This window comes from Phascolarctos cinereus, unplaced genomic scaffold, assembly GCF_003287225.1.
Source record: "Phascolarctos cinereus isolate Bilbo 61053 unplaced genomic scaffold, phaCin_HiC Scaffold_726;HRSCAF=1367, whole genome shotgun sequence".
Lineage (NCBI taxonomy): Eukaryota > Metazoa > Chordata > Mammalia > Diprotodontia > Phascolarctidae > Phascolarctos > Phascolarctos cinereus.
Genome location: NW_027556098.1, coordinates 186,292,331 through 186,314,647, shown reverse-complemented (window position 1 = coordinate 186,314,647; position 22,317 = coordinate 186,292,331). Strand labels below are relative to the sequence as shown.

Here is a 22,317-nt window from a genome sequence, read left to right as displayed (position 1 = left end):
CAAGAAAGAGAAGATAAAGTGAGAAAAAGAAAGGGAAAGAGAAATCAAAAAAAGAAAAAGAAACAGAAAAAAAGAGGGAACAAAAGAGGAAAAGGAAGGATGTAAGGAAAAAAGAGATAAGAAAGAAAAAAGAGAAAAAGAAAGGAAGGAAAAAAGAAAGAAAAATAAAAGAAGAAAGAGAGAAAGAAAGAAGGAAATTGGGTTTAAAGGTTTAAGCTTACATGAATGGTATTTCCTGCCAGAATGCTTTCCTGTTTCAGGCAACCACAACATGGTGGTGTAACATCCGGACACAGCTGCATAACAGGCAACTTGTGCTCTTCAGACCACTTCTCTGTTCTACTCACCCTTCCTCTCCAACAAAGGTGACATAGAGCTTATTCCTCTGCAAGTCTTTTCTGGAATAGCCCATAATCTGATTAAAAGCATCTTCCAACAAATGGTCTCTTCTGATGATTAACCTGTACGTAATTATTTTAAAAACACAAATGGTTTCCATTACTTAGCCTAGAGTGAGACACAGAAGCATGTATAATAGGTATTTACATATGTATGTAAAATATATACACATATACCATTTGTATATATACTATGTTTCTCTACACAAAACCATATTCTTTTTTTTTTTAGGTTAACTTGATAATTAAAAGCACCACTTGGCTTATTTGCAAAAAAATAAAAAATAAAAAAATAACCAGCCATCTCTAACACGGCTGTGTTCTGTAATTTTTTTTAAAGTACATGTGAAAATACAAGCTGGTAGGCAGAGCAACCCGCCTATGATCTGGAGTCTACTGTGCACAGTGAAATGATTTTTTCCCCCAAGAATGAAATGCTTACCAAATACAGCACATAAAACTTTTGTTTAATAAAGGAATTACAACCCCATTAGGTAATGTTGTAGGTCTCACTGTACTTAGGCAAGGGATCTAGTTACTAAGTGCCTGAGGACATAACTTAGACAACAAGGAGAGAAGATATCCCTCCAAAAGAGGTTTACAATGATTCTTAATTTCTATTCTAAATTCGAACATCCATATCCCGGGCATTCACTAAGAGAAAGGCACAGCTGAGATATTTAAAAGTCTTGAATTAAGAATCTAGTAATAATAATAACTAGCATTTATAAAGTAACTACTATGCCTGGCACAGTGCTAAGTGCTTTACAAATATAATTTCATTTGATCCTCCCAGAAACCCTGGAATTTAGGTGTTATTATTATTCCCATCTTCCCACTGAGGAAACTGAGGCAGACAGAGGTTAAGTGACCACCTGCTGGAAGCACAATCGAAGTTATTGCTAAACACCTTTCTGATTACTCTTAAAGCAAATGACGACACTTGGAAGACTGTAAAGATGACAAAAGGGAAGTAATGGTGTGGTGTGGTGTGCTGTGCTGTGCTAGAGCATGTTGGACCTGGAGACAGGAAGACCACATCTTGCTCTTACTAACTGTGTGGCCCTGGGAAAGTCACTTAAGCTGGGTTTCAGTTTCGCCAGTGCTAACGCAGGATGGCAGGACCCATAGCATACCTTACAGGGCTGTTGTAAGGCTCAAATGAAATGACACACGTAAAAACATTCTGCAAAGTTTAAAGTCCTACACAAACATCAATTTTGGTCATAATGATGTGACCTAGAGTCAGAGGATAAGGGTTCAAATCCTGCCTCAGATACTTCTTGTGTGACCTTACCCAAGACTTTCCTGAACCTAGGTTTTCTCATCTGTAAAATGAGGTGATTGGACTGGATGGTCTCCGAGGTCCCTTCCAGCTCTAGGGCTATGATTCTATAAACCTCAGTACCTGAAGCATGGAACGGGTGAAGATGATAGTCTTTCTTCGTCTTTTTCCTAGTGATACAATGCTGAACTTCTTTGCATTGACTCTATTCAGTTACATTCAATTCAGTCATTTGTTAGGGGTCAACTATGTACTTCTTCCGTGGAGCTTTGCTAGACATTCTTGCTAAACAGCCCTTGTGGGTGGCCCTGGAAGTGGCTTCTGGCACAACCAATGACTGCCAAGGTCAATACAGTTCTCCCTTTCCTCTCCTTTGAAGAGGTCCCCACCAGGGATCACGGAGAGGCCACTGAGAGTGATGCAAGGATGGGAGCTCCCCCAGCAGCTGGAGTGTCTACATTCAGTGACAGCAGAGCTATCTGTAGGAATTGTGTACCAGTGTGGCCCCAGAATGAATTTGGGGGCACATGAAAACTAGGATTTTTTTTGAGTTATCAATCACTATCAAGTTAGATGATGATGAAATAACTAGAGATAGAACTAGAACAGACCTTTGAAGTCATCTGATCCAACTCTCTCACTTCACAGAGGAGAGAAAAGCTTCAGAGAAGTACTGTGGTTTCCCAAGTTCACACAGGTAGATAGTGGCAGAACTATGGTTCGAATCCAGGTCCTCTGACTACAATTTCAGTGTTCTTTCCACTGTATCATGACATCTCTCATATGCATGATAGGTGTAAGATTTGCTTTTATCTTTGCTAACCCCTCCAATGAATGTCCTAGGCTCCATACATTCTACCTCCCTGCTCTATGCCCACCACCAGTAATCTCTTCTGATTCTTACACATAAACAATGGAGTTTTTACTTGACTTCTGGATGAGTGATGGAGACGGGGGGGGGGGGCACATCTCCCAAAGCTTTTCTTCTCTCCTCTCATCAACCCCAGGTAGCTAAGAGGCAGCTGTAGTCAGACACAGTTTTTTTGGCCTTTATGTCCTTGCTTTCAATTGAGTGTAATGATGTTCTGGCCTGCCTGATGCTGACTAATGGCTTAGTTATCCAGTAATAGGAGAAGTAAAAAAGATGTTTCTAGCTTTCCTCTTCTCTAAGAATTCAGTGCAAAAGAAGGCCTATGGCAGCAGTCATGGGATGGAAGGCATGTACTGCTGCTTTGTCAGTTCCTGAGGCAGGATGATTATATTTGGAGAGAGTCCTGAATTTGGAATCAGAATTACCTGGACCTGTGTCCTGGTTCTGCCACTGAGTAAGATGTGTTACCCTGGGAAAGTTAATTAGTACTCTGAGCCTCATCTATAAAATAGGGATGATAATATATACCTTCCTTATTCTTACAGGCTTTTGGTGAGGATCAAATGAGATTATAGATGTGAAAATGCTTTGTAAAGTGCTATATAAATGTGAGAATTATGAATTATATTAGAATTATGGAGTATCTCTTGCTACTTTGTAAGCAGCTGGGAAAGAATTTGGGATTGGAGAGAAATGAGACTTCCTTCTGGGGCCAAGAAGTCTTTAAATGGGGCTGTGGTCCAGAACTCTGACCTTGAACTCTAACCAGAAGCTACTTCCAATATCATTGGTTCATTTGGATGGTTGAAAGTGCCCAACATCAACAGGAAAATTCCCTTCCTTTGGCAATCTCAAATGATATAATGATAACTGCCCCCTACGTATACCCTCAAAATAGAGGGGGGAGGGGGAAACTCATTCTTGGCACAACCATATGGTTGTGCTGGTAGTCCCAAATATGAAGGAAGTTGTATATAGATAGGGAGCAATAACATTCTTTAATCACTTAGGATATTTAAAGATCTCTTTGTAAATTGTAAGGTTCTCTACAAATGTGAGCTATTATTATTTTTTATTGTGTGGGAAGACATGAAGATGAAAGTTATTAATGCTTATGGACGAACTTGGATAATAGTAAAATTTAATTCATGACATGTTGAAAGGCATCTGGAGCATACATTGTGTGAGCTATTGAGAAAAGATGTTTTAAGAAGAGAAAAAATTACGGTTCTCTCCCCAACTGTAAGCTGGTTTTTGTTTTTGTTTTTGAGGTTTTTTTTTTTTGGTAACACAGTGACTGGTGGTATTTCAAAGCAATAAAACAAAACAAAAAAAATGCTTACAATTGAATGGCACTTATTCTCAGAATTAAGTTGATTATATAATGTTCTCATTCAATGATGCCAGGACACCAATAAAGAGTAAGACAAAGCCTGGTCATATTCATTCAGAATCAATTTAGTGATTTCCCAAACAGGTCATTCTTTGATCATCTACAAATCTGATTCCACAGATCACAGTTACTTACTTTAACTTCCCTGGCCCTTGGCCATATCCTTTAGTTTCCAACTTCCTGTAGAAGTTCCGTAGTTTGGCTTCAAAATCTCGTTTGTAAGGGGCGGGAGCTCGAGCATTGGCACGCTGTGTACCTGTAGTAAAGGACATAAAGAGGATGAACTGGAATTGCACAGTCTTGGTAACCAGCACAGTGAAAACTCTTCCCAGAAGTCATCATTTTTAAAAGGACTGCTATGGTTTTAAGACCAAAATTATAAAGTAAAGCCAATAGCATATTTAACAGGTCCTTTTAATCTCTTTTAAAGTTGAAGGCATAATTAAACTTAACAGAGCTCTCAAGTGATGCTTTCTCTTCAAAATATGTCATTATGTCAATGTTAGTCAATAATTATCAACTCCAAATTTTAATAGACAAAACAGTAAGAATCTGTTAATGAAATATGTTCTTTTCTTTAGCCCAAACCAACATGAGTCAGACAAGTAACTCAGCTCCAGTGGGCCACTGTTCAGTATGTGGAATCTCTCAGCTTGATGCTGGGATGATATAATGGTAACTTGACAGGGAATTACAGTGTGAAAGAATGTGGGACAACAGGCCAAGAATAATGGATTTTCTTTTCATAATTCTCCCTTAACTCCCCCATAAAATCAACTTCTGTCAGACATGCCCCATTACAAAAAGTGAATTCAGACACATAATTACATAAGAAAAAGCAAAACACTTTATAGGGTAAAACTTAATCCTGACATAAAACCAGGAACTGACATTACTGCCAAGGACACTACTTCTGGGTGGGAAAATAGCACAGGGGTGTTAAATATCATCCAAAGGTATGTAAGCATTGCTGATGACCAGTATAAGGGGCCCTTCCTATATCCTTTTTATGAGAAGCTTGTTTAGTGTCACAAGGATGACTGACAAGCTGGGACACAAAACTGAGAGGGAATGTGGATGTCAGACCTTGAGTTTTGAAAAAGACGTGGATATTTCCACTACAAAAAATGAAACCTCCCGCAAAATGAATAAAACAAAAAAGACACGTACCTTTCAGATAGACAATAGGAAGGAAGGAAAGAAGGAAACATATTTACTAAAAGCCTGCTCCATGCCAGGCACCGTGCTAAGCACTTTACAAGTATTACCTCATTTGGTATTCGCAACAATCCTGGGAGGTAGGTGATATCCCCATCTGACAGTTGAGGAAACTGAGGCAGACAGAGGACAAGTGACTTGCCCAAGGTGACACAGCTAGTAAGTGTTTAAGGCTATATCTGAACTCAAGTTTCCTTGACTTCAGGTACAGCTCTCTATCTACTTTGCCACCTACCTGCCTCTACTAATAATTCAACAACAAATATATATTGAATGAACAAATCAATTAACAAGTGTTTATTGAGTGACTAGCACTCTGCTGGGCAGTATGGAGTGTGCTAAAGTATGGGACAGTATTGTTCCTTAAGAAGCTGACATTGTAGCCAGGGAAGTGTGACTAATATGCGTGAAAACATCAGAGAATAAATACATGAATAGTGCCCAGAACTAGGGAAGTGATCGATAGTCCTGCTGTTCTCGGCCTTGAAGAGTATCTAGGGCACCGTATTTGGTTTGGGGAGCCACATTTTGGGAAGGCTATTGATCAATTAACTGACAAGCATTTCTTCAGTGCCTTCTTTGTGTCAGGCCTGTGGTAAGCTGGATGGTATCCTGATGAGGGGCAAACAGGACCACACCAGGCCTTGAGATTGTGCCATGAGCAATGGATAATCAGCCTGGAGAATTTTCTTCAAGTGGATGAAGGGAGCTCATGTTTGCTTGGCCCCCAAAAGCAGAGTTGGGGGGGAGGGGAAAGCTACAAAGAAGAAAACGTAGGCTTGATATTAGAAATAAAATTCCCAAATAATTAGAGCTGTCCAAAAATGGAACAGGGACAGCTAGGTGATATAGTTGATAGAGCACTGGGCCTGGAGTCAGAGAGAACTGATTTCAAATACAACCTCAGACACTTACTAGCTGCGTGACCCTGGGCAAATCACTTAACCTCTGTTTGCCTCAGTTTCCTCATTTGCAAAATGGGGATAATAATAGTACCAACCTCCCAGGGATATTGTAAGAACCAAATGAGGTAATAAATGTAAAGTACTTAGCACAGTGCCTGGCACATAGTAAGTCTCCATAAATGTTATTTAGCTATTATCATTATAATTATTTCTCAATGGTGGTCTTCACACAGTGAGTAGATTACCACCAGTCATGTATGTTGTAGAAGGGATTCTTATTCTAGTACAGGTTAGACCAGATGACATCTGAAGTCCTTTCCAACTCTGTGTTACAGGAAGTGGGAGCTACAGAGGGGAGAGGGATTAGAGATCAATAAGCCCTGGAGTAGTTGAGTAAAGTTTCATAAAGACCAATGGTTTGTAAACTTTGTTTTGGCTCATGACTTCTTTGCTTAACCAGTATTTTTTTTTTTTGCCTCTTAGTGAGGCAATCAGGGTTAAGCGACTTGCCCAGGTCACACAGCTAATAAGTGTAATGTGTCTGAGGCTGGATTTGAACTCGGGTCCTCCTGACTTCAAGGCCAGTGCTCCATCCACTGTGCCACCTAGTTGCCCCTCATGACTTCTTTGTTGTGAAGAATTACAACACATCATGGGAGAGACTGGAGATTTCAGCATGCCCATGTGACAGCAAAAGCTGGTTCCATACAACTTGTGGTAGACTGCACAAGCACAGGTGTTCGTAACTTTAAGGTCCATGCATTTCACTGCACACCTAGAAAAACCTGCAGCAGTCAACAGACATTTATTATTTACTATGTTGCCAGGTGCTGTGCTATGTGCAGGGGATTGTTATTGTTACTGATGCTTCATTTTCGGAGAAGACATCACTGGGTAATGTTGTATGTGAGAATGAGATTTAAGTGAGGCAGAGCTGCACAAAATCGTCAGCCTCACTCTCTCTTCCAGACTCATCAAAATCCAGGGGCAAGGCAAAAAGCAGAACGACTGGCGATGGTACCAGGATGCAATGGACAACCTTGGCACGTTTTGTGTATGACCAAGCTCTAAGCACTTCACAGAGCCTGCTTCGGCCACCTTCATGGCGCTTGGAATATTGTTCTCATCTACTCATTCCACCAGTAGAAGTCTTCACATGCTTGGGGTAGATATCCCCTAACTCACTGATGGGTTTGAGGCCTATCAGTTACCTCCAACATGGTTTAGCTATTCTGCCAAGACAGTATTACTGGGGTATGGCTGCTGCACATGCTACAGCATCTTGGAGTCATAGGTGAGAGATGGGTAAAGGTGGACACCAAAGGTGGATGAGCTCACACCAGAGGTGCTAGGCCTCCCTGGACACTCGTTAGACACCAACTGATACAAAGAAAGGCAAAAACATACTCCCTGCCCTCAAGGAGTTCACATTCTAATGGCATACATTTGAGAAGTACACATAGAGAAAAAGAGCCTAAATTTGGGTCTTGAAGAATTAGGAGAATCTAGATAATTGGAATGGAGGAAAGAAAGGCTGGTGGAGAGGGGTGCTGGGGAGAAACTACAAGAGCTGAAGTGGGGAGGTAGGAATGAACACACCCTGTGCTGTGAGCAGTGAGGTGCCTCACATGAATGAAGTAGATATTTCATAGCATGGAATAGTAGGAAAATAAGATAAATAGGTAGAAATGAGCCAGATTGTTAAGGGCTCTAGGCCTTAAAAGTCAGGGAGATGCTTTTGGTTTTAATATTGTAGATAGCAGGGAACCCTTATAGCCAGAGATAAAACCAAACCCCACCCCCTCTCCTTCCAAAACCAAAACAAAACAAAAATTAAAAAAAAAAACTTCATCTAAGGCAAACAGTGGTGGCATTGGAGGGGTGGGAGAGAGGAGCTTCACTTGGGGAGTGTTATGAGTGAAAGAAAACTTGTGTTTTTGCACTGCTTGTGGCTAGCTGCTTCACCAAAGGGGGAAAAGCAACAACAGAATCTAAGCAACAAGATGCTTTACACCCTGATACCTTTGTCTGGTGAGACCACCTTTGGAATAAATCAGAAACACCAATCAAAAGTGTAATCTAGGTGCAAACAAGTCCTTATTCATTTTGGAAGGAGTTAAGTCAAGTCATTGGATGAAATCAGACAACAAAATATATTGAAGCTGGTTTAAAGAATTAGACATGCCTCTGTGCTTAGGCATATCACCAAAGGTGATATCAACAGAAGGCAATTCATCTTGGGGAGCATTTTGAGGAAGTAGACCATTGCACCTATAATCAAAGACTATTGAGAGGAGGGGGAATGAGCCCAAAGAGACTCCCTCACTTCCTCCTTGAACTGTCCCCAGCTGCTCATACCATCAGAGAAATTGGACTGGCAACAATGTATATGGCTGGAACTGAGAGAGGAAAAGCTAGTGCTTCCATTTTTACCTCTGTTTTACACATGGAAGTTTAAATCAGTTGCCCAAACCCACACAGCAAACTCTCCCAGAGAGCTTAAGACATTCTCTCAGGTTTGTTCAGAGAAACATAAGGTGGGATTCCAACCCAGATTTCCAGGCTCCAAGTCTGTCTCTCTATTGATTATCCCTTCCTGACATAATAGGGTAGCTGGGGGGGAAAAGTCAGTTTCAGGGGAAAGATGGTAAGTTCAGCTTTGGGCTTGTTGAGTATGTAGTGATGATGGGACATCCATGTGGAAATGTCTGATAGCTATTTGGACATACGAAACTGGAATAGATGCCTAGGAATAGAGAGGAGGAACCCCACAAAGGGCAGAGTATAGAGATATAGGGATGTTATAGTCATAGGACTAGAGGTAAAAGAGGAGCCAGCTCACAGTATTGAAGAGAATGAAATGGAACCCTTGTAATAGCTAACAGCATCAAATACATGACAAATGTACTCTTCTCCTTTTCCCTATCATCTGAGACAGTTAAAGGGAAGTGTGAAATGCCGTGATCAATACGGAGTTCATAAAATGAACTTAAGCTCCACTTTTATGCTAGGCAAAACAGATCTCATTTTGGAGGCTCTGGGGATGGAAACTTTTCAAGTCCACAAATACCTTTGCAAATGGTTCTATTGTGGAAATATAAAAAATCACTCATGCATGATTTCACGGTTAAAAAATTACCCCTAAATAATTCTGTTGGGGAATGACAAGTTCTTGTTGTAAGTCAGCCGTTAAGTGCCAAGAAACTCCAGGATAAATACAATAATTACTTCTACTTTGGGAACCAACTATATTACTGAAAGATTGAACTACTGCAATTGTGGTATTAACATGACCATGAAAAGAGGACCAAGACAAAATATCCTCGTGAATAGATTCGTTTTATGCTTATGATTTTGAGAAAGAAATCAAAACAGAAAACAAGTGTGCTCTCTCAATATGTATAAATTATGTGTGTATATGTCTATATATACATGTGTCTGTCTATATATCTATATCTGTATATATGATATGAGGAAATGTGGCATAGTGGATAGAGACATAGAAAGCTGACCTCAGATCCGGGAAAACCTGCCTCTGACATACCTTGGCTTGGTCACCTTGGGCAAGTTGCTCTAGGTGACTAAGACTATAAGTTTCAGAGAAGGTGCCAACTTGAATTGGAATGTGTGTGTGTGTGTGTGTGTGTGTGTGTGTGTGTGTGTGTGTCATGCTCATTCAGTAATTTCCTATACTAATGAAATCACAGGTCTAACCCTACCTTTATGAAATAACCAGATAAAATATTGGTTTGAATTCCTCCTCTTTTGTCCCTCTTATGTAGGAAGGAATCCCTTTCAAGAATTCATTTTCTCTGCGGTTTTTTTGTGCTAGACAGCACAACAAGATAATATTTCACAGTATGCTAATTTATCCATACACAGTTGCACATTCACAAGTCAATCCAATAATTTCCTTCAACATAGAATTCCATCTGACAAATATCATATGCCAAAGCACTGTGGTAGGTGCTGGAGATAAAAGCACAAAAAGTGAAACCATCCCTATCTTCAAAAGTTTATATTCTGTTAGGGGTAATAGCAGAACACAAGTGAATGTAACACATATGCAAAATACTTTGAGGAGAGGGGGCAGCTAAGTGGTACAGTGGATATAGTGCTAGGCCTAAAGTCAAGAAGTCTCATCTTCCTGAATTCAACTCCTGACTCAGACACTTACTAGCTGTGCGACCCTCGGTAAGTCACTTCACTGTGTTTGCCTCAGTTTCCTTATCTGTAAAATGAGCTGGAGAAGGAAATGGCAAACCACTCTAGTACCTTTGCCAAAAAATTTTAGAAAAAAACTCAAAACAAGGTCACGAAGAATCAGATACTGAAATTACTGAACAACAACAAAATTTGAGGAGAAATTCTAACAATTGAGGAATGAAGACAGACATCATGGAGGAGGTAGCACTACAGCTGAGCTTTGAATGGAAGCTGGAATGTAGAGTGTATGAGGAAGAGTAAGGAGAAATACATCTGGAAAGATAAGCTGAAGCTAGATTGTGAAGGGCCTTCAGTGCCAACTGAGGATTCATTTTCTTGTCTAGAAGCCAAACAGAGCAACAGAGGAGCAAATTGGTAGACCTGTGATGTAAGTATATAAATTCAGCATTTTGGTGGATTGGATTGGAGAGAGACCAGAAGCAGGGAAACCAATTTATGATAATTGTTAAAATTTCTATAGCACTTTAAGGTTTGCAAAACATTTTACACGTGTTATCTCATTTGATCCTCACAACTTTGCCATGATGTAGGTGTCATCATTATTTTTTTTTGGTGGCAACTTGGGTTAAGTGACTTGCGCAAGGTCACACAGCTAGTAAGTGTTTGAGGCCAGATTTGAACTCAGGTCCTCCTGACTCCAGGGTGGGTGCTCTATTCACTGCACCACCTATCAGTGCCCCTATAGGTGCTACTATTACACCAATTTTACAGATTAAGTAACTGAAGCTCAGACAGATTAAATGACTTGTCCATGGTCACACAGCCGATAGATTATTTGAACTTGAGTATTTCTGATGCCAAGTCCCACACTGTATCCACTCTGCCATTTAGCTGCAATTGTAATAGCAATGGATGATAGGGACCTAAACAAGGATGGTGACTCTGTGAATGGAGAGATGGAACAGATGCGGGATATGTTGTGGCAGGAGAAATGATAAGACTTGGCAACCAATTTGATAGGCGGAGTGAAGAAGAAAGAAGAGTCAAGAGGTTGTAAATCTTTGTGACTTGAACAATGATAAGTGCACTTCGCAGAAATAAATAGTTTAGGAAGGAGGACAGGTTTGGGGGGAGGAAAATAATGAATTGAGATGATTTCAGATATTTTCCAGTTTGAAATGCCAATGGGACAACCAGATGGTGACATCCAGCAACTGGTAATCCAAGGTGGTAATCCAAGGCTGGACCTTAGGAGACAGATAAAAAGATTTAGGAGTCATCTCTAGAGTCTTTTTTCTCATGTCAATAGCTACCAACAATGGACCATCTACCTAGGAATATTTGAAGAATGTGATAGACACCTTTGAATGCCAGGGAAATAAGGACTCCACTTGGCTCCTAGTGTGTGGCACTGTTCCATCTTGGGACTTTCCATGCATCTATCTGGATTGATTCTGAGACTAGATATTTGCCCTAGGCTTTGCTGGAAACTCTCTTTCCTCTGGGTCACTCCATGGTCAAGTCCTTGGAAGGCACATGGTGCCACTTGTTTCCAAATAATTTTATTTAAAAAATGGAAATCTCCTCACCAATTTAAACATCTCCTGTTGGCACCAAATCTAGCTGAAGGCCAACATAATAATGGAACAAAACAGTAAAGATGGCCACATCCTGATTGTGTGGAGTTTAGGCTCTGGGCAATCTCAACCATTCAAAATACAGGTGAGAATCAGGAAATAAGCAAAAGAAATCTCTGAACTATGGAAATTGGCATCAGAATGCCTATGCACAAAGGTTCTGGCATTAGAGTTCAATTTAGTCCAATGAACAAGAATTTCTCAAATTCCTACTTTGTGTAAGACATTGTGCCAGATGCTGGGGAAAGGAAGACAAAACAAAATAAAACAAAAAACAGCCCCTACCCTCAGGGGAGAAGCAACATTTACACAAAAAAAGGAAATATAATATAAGAGGAGGAAAGCACTAATAATTAGAGGGTCAAGAAAGGCTTCTTAAGATGAGCCTTTAAGGAAGCTAAGGGGTAAAAATAAAGAGAGAGTATATTCCAGGCATTCAAGACAGCCTGGAAAAAGGCACTTGAAGTGACAAATAGAAATCTGAGTTCAGGCCAGTTTGGGGTGAATGGATGTATAAGGGATATAATGTGAAATTCTGGAAAGGGAGACTGCATACCAACTGTAAATGCCTTCAAATACTAAACCAAATATTTTCCATTTTATCCCAGGGCAATTTGATGGAAGCCACAGAAGTATCTTGAGTTGGGGGCTGATATGGTCAGACTTGTACTTTAAGAAGATTATTGTAGCAACTGTATACAGGATGGAATGGAGAGAAAAAAGATTTTAAGCAGGGAAGCCATTTAATGGGCCAGGTGAGGGGTGATAAGAATCTCTTCAGGGTGATGGTTGTGTGAGTGGAGAAATAGGACAGATTAAAAAGATGTTGCAAAGTTTGAATTGACAGGACTTGGCGACTAGTTATATATGGTGGGTGAGGGAAAGAAAGGAGTCAAGGTTAACTCTGAGGTAATAAACCTGGGTGATGGGAATGGTGATTGAGGATGATGGTGTCCTCAAAGGAAATAGAAATTTTGGAAGAGGAGATTTAGAGGGGAAGACAGTGAGTTGTGTTTGGACATACAGAATTTGAGATGTTTATGGGATATCCAGATGGAGATAATGGACTGAAATTCAGGAGAGAGATGAGGGCTGGATTTGTAAATTTTGGTGGTCTGACAAAAGCTGGATGATCATTTGCTAGGGATACTATAGGAATGACCTCTATCATGGTCTCTTTGAACTCAGAATCTATGACTTGCTTTGGTAGAAGAGATGCTCAGAACTCATCAACATTTATTTTGAACACCCTTCCAACAAAAATGGGTTTTTGATTTCTTATGCTACAGAATACTATTTATACATTTTTTTAAATAAAAACCACAGAGAAACAACATAAGTAGCCACTGACAGAGAGGGGTAAAAGACGTTAAAGCTACAAAAGCTCAGCACAGTACAGTTATTAATAATTATAATAATGACTGAGTCACCAAGAAATCATATTTATCTTACTCTGAGAAGGCAGGGAACTGTGCCTGACTGGGATTTTTATAAAAAATTATTAAAAATTAAAAGGTTTTGACATTTAAATGGGTGAACTTCATTTATCTGAAAGGTGTTCACATAAGAGAATACTTATCTCATTATTTAAATGGTAATAAAAATAACATGCTGTTACAAATGTTTCTTAAACTGCTGAGTCTCATATTTGGAATAATAAATCATATGAAGTTTTAAAAGTTCTTTTCCTGTTGGCATAAGTGTAGTTGAGGCTGGCATTAGAATTATACCACAAAAACAAATGCTCCCATTCCAAGATTTTGATAAATTTTAAGTGAGTAGTCTGACAGCTGCAAAGAGAATGAATCAAATTTTCCATAGCTCCTATCACCATTTTTGCTTGCAGAAATGCAAATGTACTTGAGACGAGAAGCATTTTGAAAAGATTACTAAGCCTCTAGAGGGATTTTTTAAATGATCATTAAATTTTATTATATAGTAGTAACTTTTAACAATATTATTTTCATTGCAGCCTGAAGTGGTGAAATTCTAGTCAAGGGAAAGGAGTTCAAACTCCTTTGGGTCTGCTGAAAATATTGCTTTCTCAAAAACATGAGGGATAATTTCAAAAGGAAACTTTAATCTATTAAAAAGTCTCAAAAGAATCGCCATCAGACAGTGTTAGCTGATCCTAATCCTTTAGCATGTGAAATCAGTTATAATGATTTCCATCGGTATCAAGCAAGACATATCAACTTCAAGAACAAAGAAGTCCCACTAAAAAGAGACTTGGCCAAAATATGGAGATCATTCTTTCTAAAAATTAAAAAACACCCAAATATTCCTATTAATGTCATGATATCTGGGTTATATATATTCTCAGAAAATATATTATCCTAAACCTGAGAGTCCTGAATACATTTCATCCCAACATAAAATTCAACTATGCAAATATGTTTTTCATATGTGATCTTTCTACAATTTATCCAAGACTGATGCTTGATGGATTTTAGGTACTTTAAAATGAAAGTATTCTACATGAGAAGCAACTAACTTCTAAAACGCAAATAAGAAGACTAGGCATTTTGGTGATTTCTTATGTTTCTCTTCATTATTATTTCCTCTTAATCTTTACTTTTGATGACCTTCCATTTCTACTCCTCAATTCATCCAGAGTAAACACTGATGATCTTGTGATTGTTTTGTGGAGATGAATTATGTTAACTTAAGGTTCTCCCTCATCTCATAATTAACTTGTCGTCCTAAATGAAAAACTGAATATGTGACAATCTTTGAAGAACTTATTATAGAGAAACCTGAGCTAGCATTAGACAAAGAATTCACAGGATTCAAATGAATGCTTTCTCAGCTTCATTTGCTTCATCTATAAATGAGGGGAAGAGGGGCTCCTTACATGATCCCTGAGGTCCTTATCAGCTCTAAATGGGTCTTGGAAAACAGGGATGGGAAACACATCCTAGTATCACTTCAATAACTTGGGACTTTTAGCATCAGGAGAAGTACAAATATTTAGATTTAGTAGAAGTTGTTATTAAGGTAAAGACCATTAGAAACGATGGCAATGTAGAAGGATAGGGGAATGGATTTTCATATTCTATTTATCAATAGTTTTTGCAAATAAGCCATCTCAGAATCAGGTTTTTGGTATATGTACTCATATACATGTATATGACTATGGTTTATTACCAACAACGATCTGTGCATAAGAAGTGGTATCAAACACATCCAGGAAATCTGTGATCACAGGTCAACTTGTCATGTAGTAAAAGGAGAAAAGGATACAGACAGACAACCTTAGTAGACAACTAATACTAGTACGGTACTGGTACCAAAAGAACGTTAAAGTGCTCTAGCAGACTAGGTAGATATTCTATGAGGGATCTATAGAAGGACATGAACAAGAAGATCATCGCGTGAGAAGGGACAGATAGGTTGTAATCTGTACAAATGGAGGTAGTGCCTGTATCATTGAAGTCATGGATATGTCAAAATATTTAGAGGTCATTTCCTGGCAGTAGAATTATTTCTTTTTTTGCATCAACGTGACCCCCTTAATGAGAAAAGATTATTTGAGATTCCCCAAAATGATAATGGGTAATTTACATGGCACATGAGCAAATTTAAATTTACATAGGTAATTTTAATTGTAGCAAAATACTAAACGTGGTTTATCCAAACAAAATGACCAATGAGCATGTCATTATTGGCAATTTATTTCATGCTCTAGAATCTTGCTATCTCTTTGTCCATCATAAATAATTTTAGAAATAAGTTAGTCTTAAAGATCTAAGAAATACCAGCATAACCAAAAAGTTACTCAGGTGATAACCATTACAATGTCTTCCCAAATTACTCCCTCACTTGTCCTTGGTAAAGACAGGACTTCCAATATCAGTGCTCACTTCCCAAGTATCACTTCAGCTTACCTGGAGAGTTCTGAGGTGAGGACACAGGGGAACTGCGCGGGGACTGGCAATAGCTGGGATGGAGTAAGGCATGTGGAGGCACATATGACATTATCTCTTCTTCGAATAAACTGGGAAAGACCAGAGAGGAGAAATTGACTACCACCAGAGGCCAAAATTCCTTATTTGTAAAATTCTGAATATGACAGTTATTCTCACTCTATCATACTGTGACTACTATCACTCTCCTTCCAATCCAGAGGACTTAGGTTATATTCAGCTTCCCAGAGGAGGGATCTTTCATGTTATTTTTGTGAAGGAAAATAAAAGTCTTCTTGACTCTTCTTTAAAAGAGGTGGGAATTTGTTTAGGAGTTTTGTGTTTTTTTTAAACCAATTATATGCAACATTCATCCGTCTGAAATTAAACTATTTTTGCTTCAACTATGTATTCCTGGATTTTAAGTGTTACATTTTAAGACTTACCACATCAGGACTTCAAGATTTTGGGGGGAAATCAAAAGGAAATCAAAGGAATAGAAAATTTTGAGTGCCTTTCTGTATGCCAGATATTGTTGAGCCCACAAAGAAATCTATGACATAATCCCTGCCTTCAAAATATTTACGCTGTAGGTATGTGAAGAAGTGGATAAAACACTGGACTTGGAGTCAGGAAGACCCGAGTTCAAATTCAGCCCCAAAAACTTATTAGCTGTGTGTTCCTGGGCAAATCACTAAACTTCTGTCAGCTTCAGTTTCCTCATCTGTAAAATGGGAATAATAATAGTGCCTACCTCCAACGGTTGTAGTAAGGATAAAATGACATAATATTTGTAAACTGATTTGTAAATATTAAAGTGATTTCAGTGCTAATTACTGTTATTGTTTATTATTATTATAGATAAGAAATATAACAATGTTCTTCTTGACCTTCTCTTCTCCCTACAAATAATTTACATCTCTATTTTTTTAAATTTCATCTTACTTTTACAAATGTGTGGGAACACATAACACTAGTACAGTCAATAATATTCTTTTCCCTTCAGAATGGTTTTGCTTATATTATTCTCCCAAGGATATTAATTAATACCTAAAGAGAAGCTTGGAGTATAGGAATCATAGACTTTTTTTCCCCAAAAATTATAATGATGGAGAATTGAGTGGATTTTTAAAACTCATTACTTATCTCAAGATAGATATGGACATGCACAAAGATTTCACAATAGATTTCATTTGCAATTTATTTATATATGAATGCAGAAATATGTATCTACATGTTATTTTTATTCTTTTAAGCTTGGGAAATTATGATGTGCATTCTTTCCTGCTTAGTGAGAAAATCCAATAACTAATCATTTCTAAAGATGAATACTGAAATTGCTTTTTAATAAAGGAGTTATCTACAGGGTCAGAGCATATTTTATATGAGATGAATTTCTTAAAGGACTAATGAAACTGAATGAGCTATAATAAGTCCAAGTTAGTACATTTAGAATCCTCTGTTCGTGTAAAACATACAGTGAGGAGAAAAAGATTTATTTTAAATTGGAATGATTTCCTAGAGCAATAATCTTGAAATTGCAGCTTTAGCATAATCTTTTCCCCTTTACCATAAATGATTTTCCTTTTAAGAAATATAACTACATGGAAACACACACTCTCTCTTACCCTTTCATTTGTGGGCAAATTATTTGAGCATCAATCAAATCACTGAAACTTCAAAATATAATAAAAATAAATGCTGAAGAACTGAAGCATAAAGTTATGAAGGCAACTTTCCACTCTCCAGTTGACACAGTGATTAAACATCCAGGTGTGCTGAGTTGCTTATTAGAAATTAATCACCCAATAAAAATCCTATAGGTTAAAACAAATTGCCATTCTTATCTAAAGTCTTTTTTTCCCCCTTTTCAGTTAGAGAATAGTGTGTATAGGTAACTTGTCCTCCCTTTTTCTAAAATACCCTTGAGTTTTTCCACAGGGAAAAAATATTAACTTGTTCTTTCAGTATGAATGAACTTCAAAATCACTTGTTTGGCTGAAGTAAATAATGGGGAAGACGTTTATCAACTTTTCTACTCCTCTAAAGTGCAAATAATCTAAACAATGACATGGCTTAAAATATTTAGCATCCTACTCTGAAGCTCATTAAAGTGTAGATGGTGATTGGTATTTTCATCAGTTTGGCTATGACACATTTTTTCCTGTCTCCAAGAATAAAAATGTTCCATTTAGATTTGGTTGCTGCAAACCAGGGTGTGTTGAATGAAATTGAGCAGTTGTGTTCTCACTTGATTGTTGTTACATAAATGATTTGGGGGATGACCAAAATGTGATAGAATGTATAGAATAGATATGAATGCACACAACTTTTCCCCTAAATACCTAACATACCACATCCTATGTTAAGAACCACCTCAGTCTGTCATTCTCCCTAAAATACAATCTATCAGAAATAGTGACTATTTGGAGACTCATTAGTAAACCTCTTAAGAAATGATGAAAATATGTGACATTTTAAAGCCACAGGAGCTCTGTTGCAGAAACCATTTGTCTTCTATTATAACTCCTTTAAAATTTGGATTGAAAAAACTTCCACTACTGAAGTTGTTGAACATGTTTTTAAAGGACCACAGGTTGACTGCAGAGAGAAGCAATAAGAATTTATTTATTTTGGTAGACTGATGATTTCATTAGTGTAGGAAATTTCTGGATGAAAATTCTCTCCACTAATGCAAATCAGCAACTCATGTTCAATTTATAATCTTAGAAAGTTTCCTGGGCCACTGAGCCCATGGTCACATAGCTTATATGTATTAGAGACAGTATTTGAACTTAAGTTCTCTTGACTCCAAGGCTATATCCATTACATAAGAATGCTTTTCAACTCTTTAATATGCTTAAAAATGGTATTTGCCAGGCAGCTATTTTGCTAGTATAATAAGCCTCATTTTGCCAAGAATTCCAACTTTACTGTCCCCCAAGGCAAGAGTATAGTCTTCTGTTAGTAGACACTAATTTCAAATCTGAGTATCAGTGAAATTCTATCTTTCAGGATCTGCCTCATAAATTAACTTCAGCTCTAACAGTTACAAGAAGCTACCTTATTTTCTCCTCTAAACTACTTGCTGTAATCTTAAATTAGATGTCATGGCACCTGTGTGAAGATTTAAAAATACATTTAATCATTGCTTTTGCTGGCATTTTTTCATGGGTTTCACTCCTTGAGATATTATCAAGTAGCATACCACATTGGGAAAAGGATCTGTAAACTCTTAATTAAACAGATTTTAACTACTCTATAAGGAAGAACAACATAATTTTATTTTAGTTTTAGAGAAAGGTAGTTTGAGGCAGAGCTAGGAGAAAGGGATGAGAATTGCAAAGAGTCCAACTTAAATTTGATGTTAAGGGAAAAAAAATTAAAAAACCAAAAAAACTTCCCAACAATTAGAGCTAGTCCAATGTGGCATGGATTGCCTAGAGACTTCTTTCTTGGAAGAAAGGCTGGATTCCTCCTTCAAGCAGAAGCTGGATGACCATTTGCCATAGTGGGGATTCCTCTGATCACTGAACTCCCTTCTAACTCTCATATTCTGTGATTCTGTGAAGCATCAGGCAATCAATTGCCAGACTCAGATGGGACACACTTGGCCACAAGAACAATACTAAAGTGTCCCTCCAGCTCTTATTTACTTCTGGAATAAATTTTACATTTCTTGAATGGCTTAGTAAGAATTTTCTATATTGTTCTATTATTAGTGTTGGGCCTCCTAAACACTGAACATAGCCATTACCCTTTTCTAGATAGATTATAAATGACAATGATTATTGATGACTTCTTTCCACTTCTCTCCAACCACAACAAGTCTTATCAACAACAATAGAGACAAAATTGGTCACAGCATGTTTAAGAACTTTCAAGTTGGTATTTAGCGTTATTGGCAAAATAATAACTCAGGTCCCAAATTTCCACATATAAACTCTCCAAACTACACAAAAAAGTGGGTAAGTTGAAATAGCAAAGGGGAGCAAAGCACATTTTGTGGATCTATATGACAGTAAAAGGTGACAATGATCTTAGTTTGCTCTGAAAGGCTATAACTATCCATTCTTCTAGTTCTTCCTCTGAATAAGAGTTAGTCTGGATTGTTGATGGACTATATCCCTTCATAGAATTTTACCTCTTTTACCTTTCCATTCCTTTCTACCTCTTCTCCCAATAATGTATAATGATAATAATAAATAATAAAATAAAAATAATAATAAGACTGTCACTTCAAAATGATCATAAATTTAAATCCAGGAAATGATCTTGGAATTGCTTCTAGTCTAGCCCCTTCATTTTAGAAATGAGTAAACCAAGATAGGTAAAGTGATTGCCCCAAGGCAACACAAATAAATGATAATGGCAATGGCAGTGTTTAGACACAGGACTCTGATTTCAGATCTGTTTGATACAGTGGAACAAAACTAATTGGAACCAAAAGATCTATGGTTGACTCTTGGCCCTAATACTTGCTACCTGCTTGCCTTTGGGCCTTAGTTTTGTCATCTTCAGAATGAAAAGGTTAGACTAGAGGACTTCTGAGGTCCCCTCTAGGTGTAATTCTGTAAATCTCTTTCCTCTATGCTATGCTGACAAAGTAGGACTAAATTAACCAAATCACTCTCACAGCTATTCCTCATGAAGCCATCTGTCACCAATTCATATCATATTACATACTTGAACTGCTTTGCAACAAACAACCCCAAAAGCATCTATATCAACAGCTAAGGGTCAAATAGGTTACCTACCTTAGCAACATTACAAGATCAGCATCGCTGGAAAGACGGACCAATCCAGGTGTCCCCTCTGTCCGGATAAACTGAATCTTCTCCCTAATCAAGTAAAGAGACAGTTCCAAAACATCTTTTGTGAATACAAGGCAAAATAAAGCAGAGTAATAAGGAAAAAGCATAGTGTGAAAAGATGACCCCTCTCTTCTTCCCATCTCCCCATCTCTCATTTTCCAGACACCACTTTTGAATTGCATCATGCCAATTCCATGAAAGCAAGAGAAACTTATAATCTAAGACCTGAAATGACAGGGTTTTCTGTTGCTGTCATCTCTAATGCTGGAGCTGCTTTAGGTAGTAGAACCATTCAACTAATGGAAATAAATTTTTCATGTCAATAGTATTTGTGTCACTAACTTCTCAGCAGTGTTCAGGAGAAGGTTATTACTTATAAAAGGGATCTTTTAAAAGGATACGCTCCTTTTTTTTGAAGATATAAATTTAAGCTACACATAATATGCACCTCATACAATAAAGTAGGCATCCTTACACATCTTTCTTCTGCTTGTAACACCCTGTTCTGATTGTCTATTTCATACACTCTCCAGGCCCTGTGGTCAACATCATAGATCTTATAGTAATTATTATTTGGTTCACATTTAAATAGGGGTTTAAGGTATGCCATGTACTTTACATGTATTTTCTTATTTGATCCTCACAATAACAGCCTTCTCTCTGTTGATTATCTCCAAATCATCCTGTAAATAAATATCTTAATGGTATCTAGCTGTTTTCATGTTGTCTACACCAGTGGTATCAAACTCAAATAGAAACAGGGCCACTAAACCATAGATAAGGATCCTTGTAGGCTGCATATTGACCCAGAAAACTACACATTTTATATATTTCTTTTTTATTAACACATTAACACACTGAAATCAAGTAGGAACAACATTTTAATCTTGTTTGGACTGTATTTGGGAGTGTTGGGGGGCTGCATGCAAGCCATGTGTCTGCCATCTTTGCTCCATACCATTAGACTATGAGCTCCTTGTGAGCAGGGGTTGTCTTTTGTAGGACAGTAGTACAGTGCCTGGCACACAGTAGGCACTTAAATGCTTGAGTGACTGAATAACCTGGTGCTATTATTATGCCCATTTTTACAGATGAGGAAACTGAGGCTGAAAGAGGTCAAGGATCTTGTCACACAGCTAGTAAATGTCTGAGGCAAAGTCTGAATTCAGGTCTTCCTGACTCCAAGTCCAATGCTCTTTCTACTATGCTGCACTAACTACCTCACATTCTATTCATATTATCTCAACTCAGGTATAATGTTCATTAACTACTATAACATACATGCTTTTCAGATATTTCATGGCTTTCCCCACTCAAAGATCTATCATATATTTCTTTAGCTTTCGTTGGCATTATCTATCTGATGTTACAAGGGCAATATTTTCCTTCCTTAGCTTTGAGTTAATCATCTTACCTATATCTATATAGTTTTAATGAGAAACTCTTATGATTGTTTTTCCCATTTTATTTAGTACTCCTTCAGAGTACTAAATTACTAATCTGGCTTTGGTCATAGAGGGAAAAAAGATTATAAACCTCTCAAAAGTACTGAAAAAATATTAATGTGATTGGAATATAGGACCAAAAGTTGATGCAAACCCTCATCCTACTTATGATACATTCATTCTACTGCACTTTTAGTAACAATGAAATAAATTCCCAGTTGTCTAAATACATATTGATTTAGATCCATTATATGTTTGAGGACCAAATCTTACTCTGAG

At 37.8% G+C, this 22,317-nt stretch overlaps 1 protein-coding gene across 1 annotated transcript in view; it reads right to left on the bottom strand.

The window, feature by feature from the left end:
* HECW2 (HECT, C2 and WW domain containing E3 ubiquitin protein ligase 2) overlaps positions 1–22,317 on the bottom strand; it is a 422,966-nt gene that overhangs the window by 37,564 nt on the left and 363,085 nt on the right. Inside the window, 4 exon segments of the mRNA XM_020993535.2 lie at positions 348–461; positions 4,083–4,203; positions 15,762–15,871; positions 20,537–20,620. Coding sequence (XP_020849194.1) covers positions 348–461; positions 4,083–4,203; positions 15,762–15,871; positions 20,537–20,620 — 429 coding nt within the window.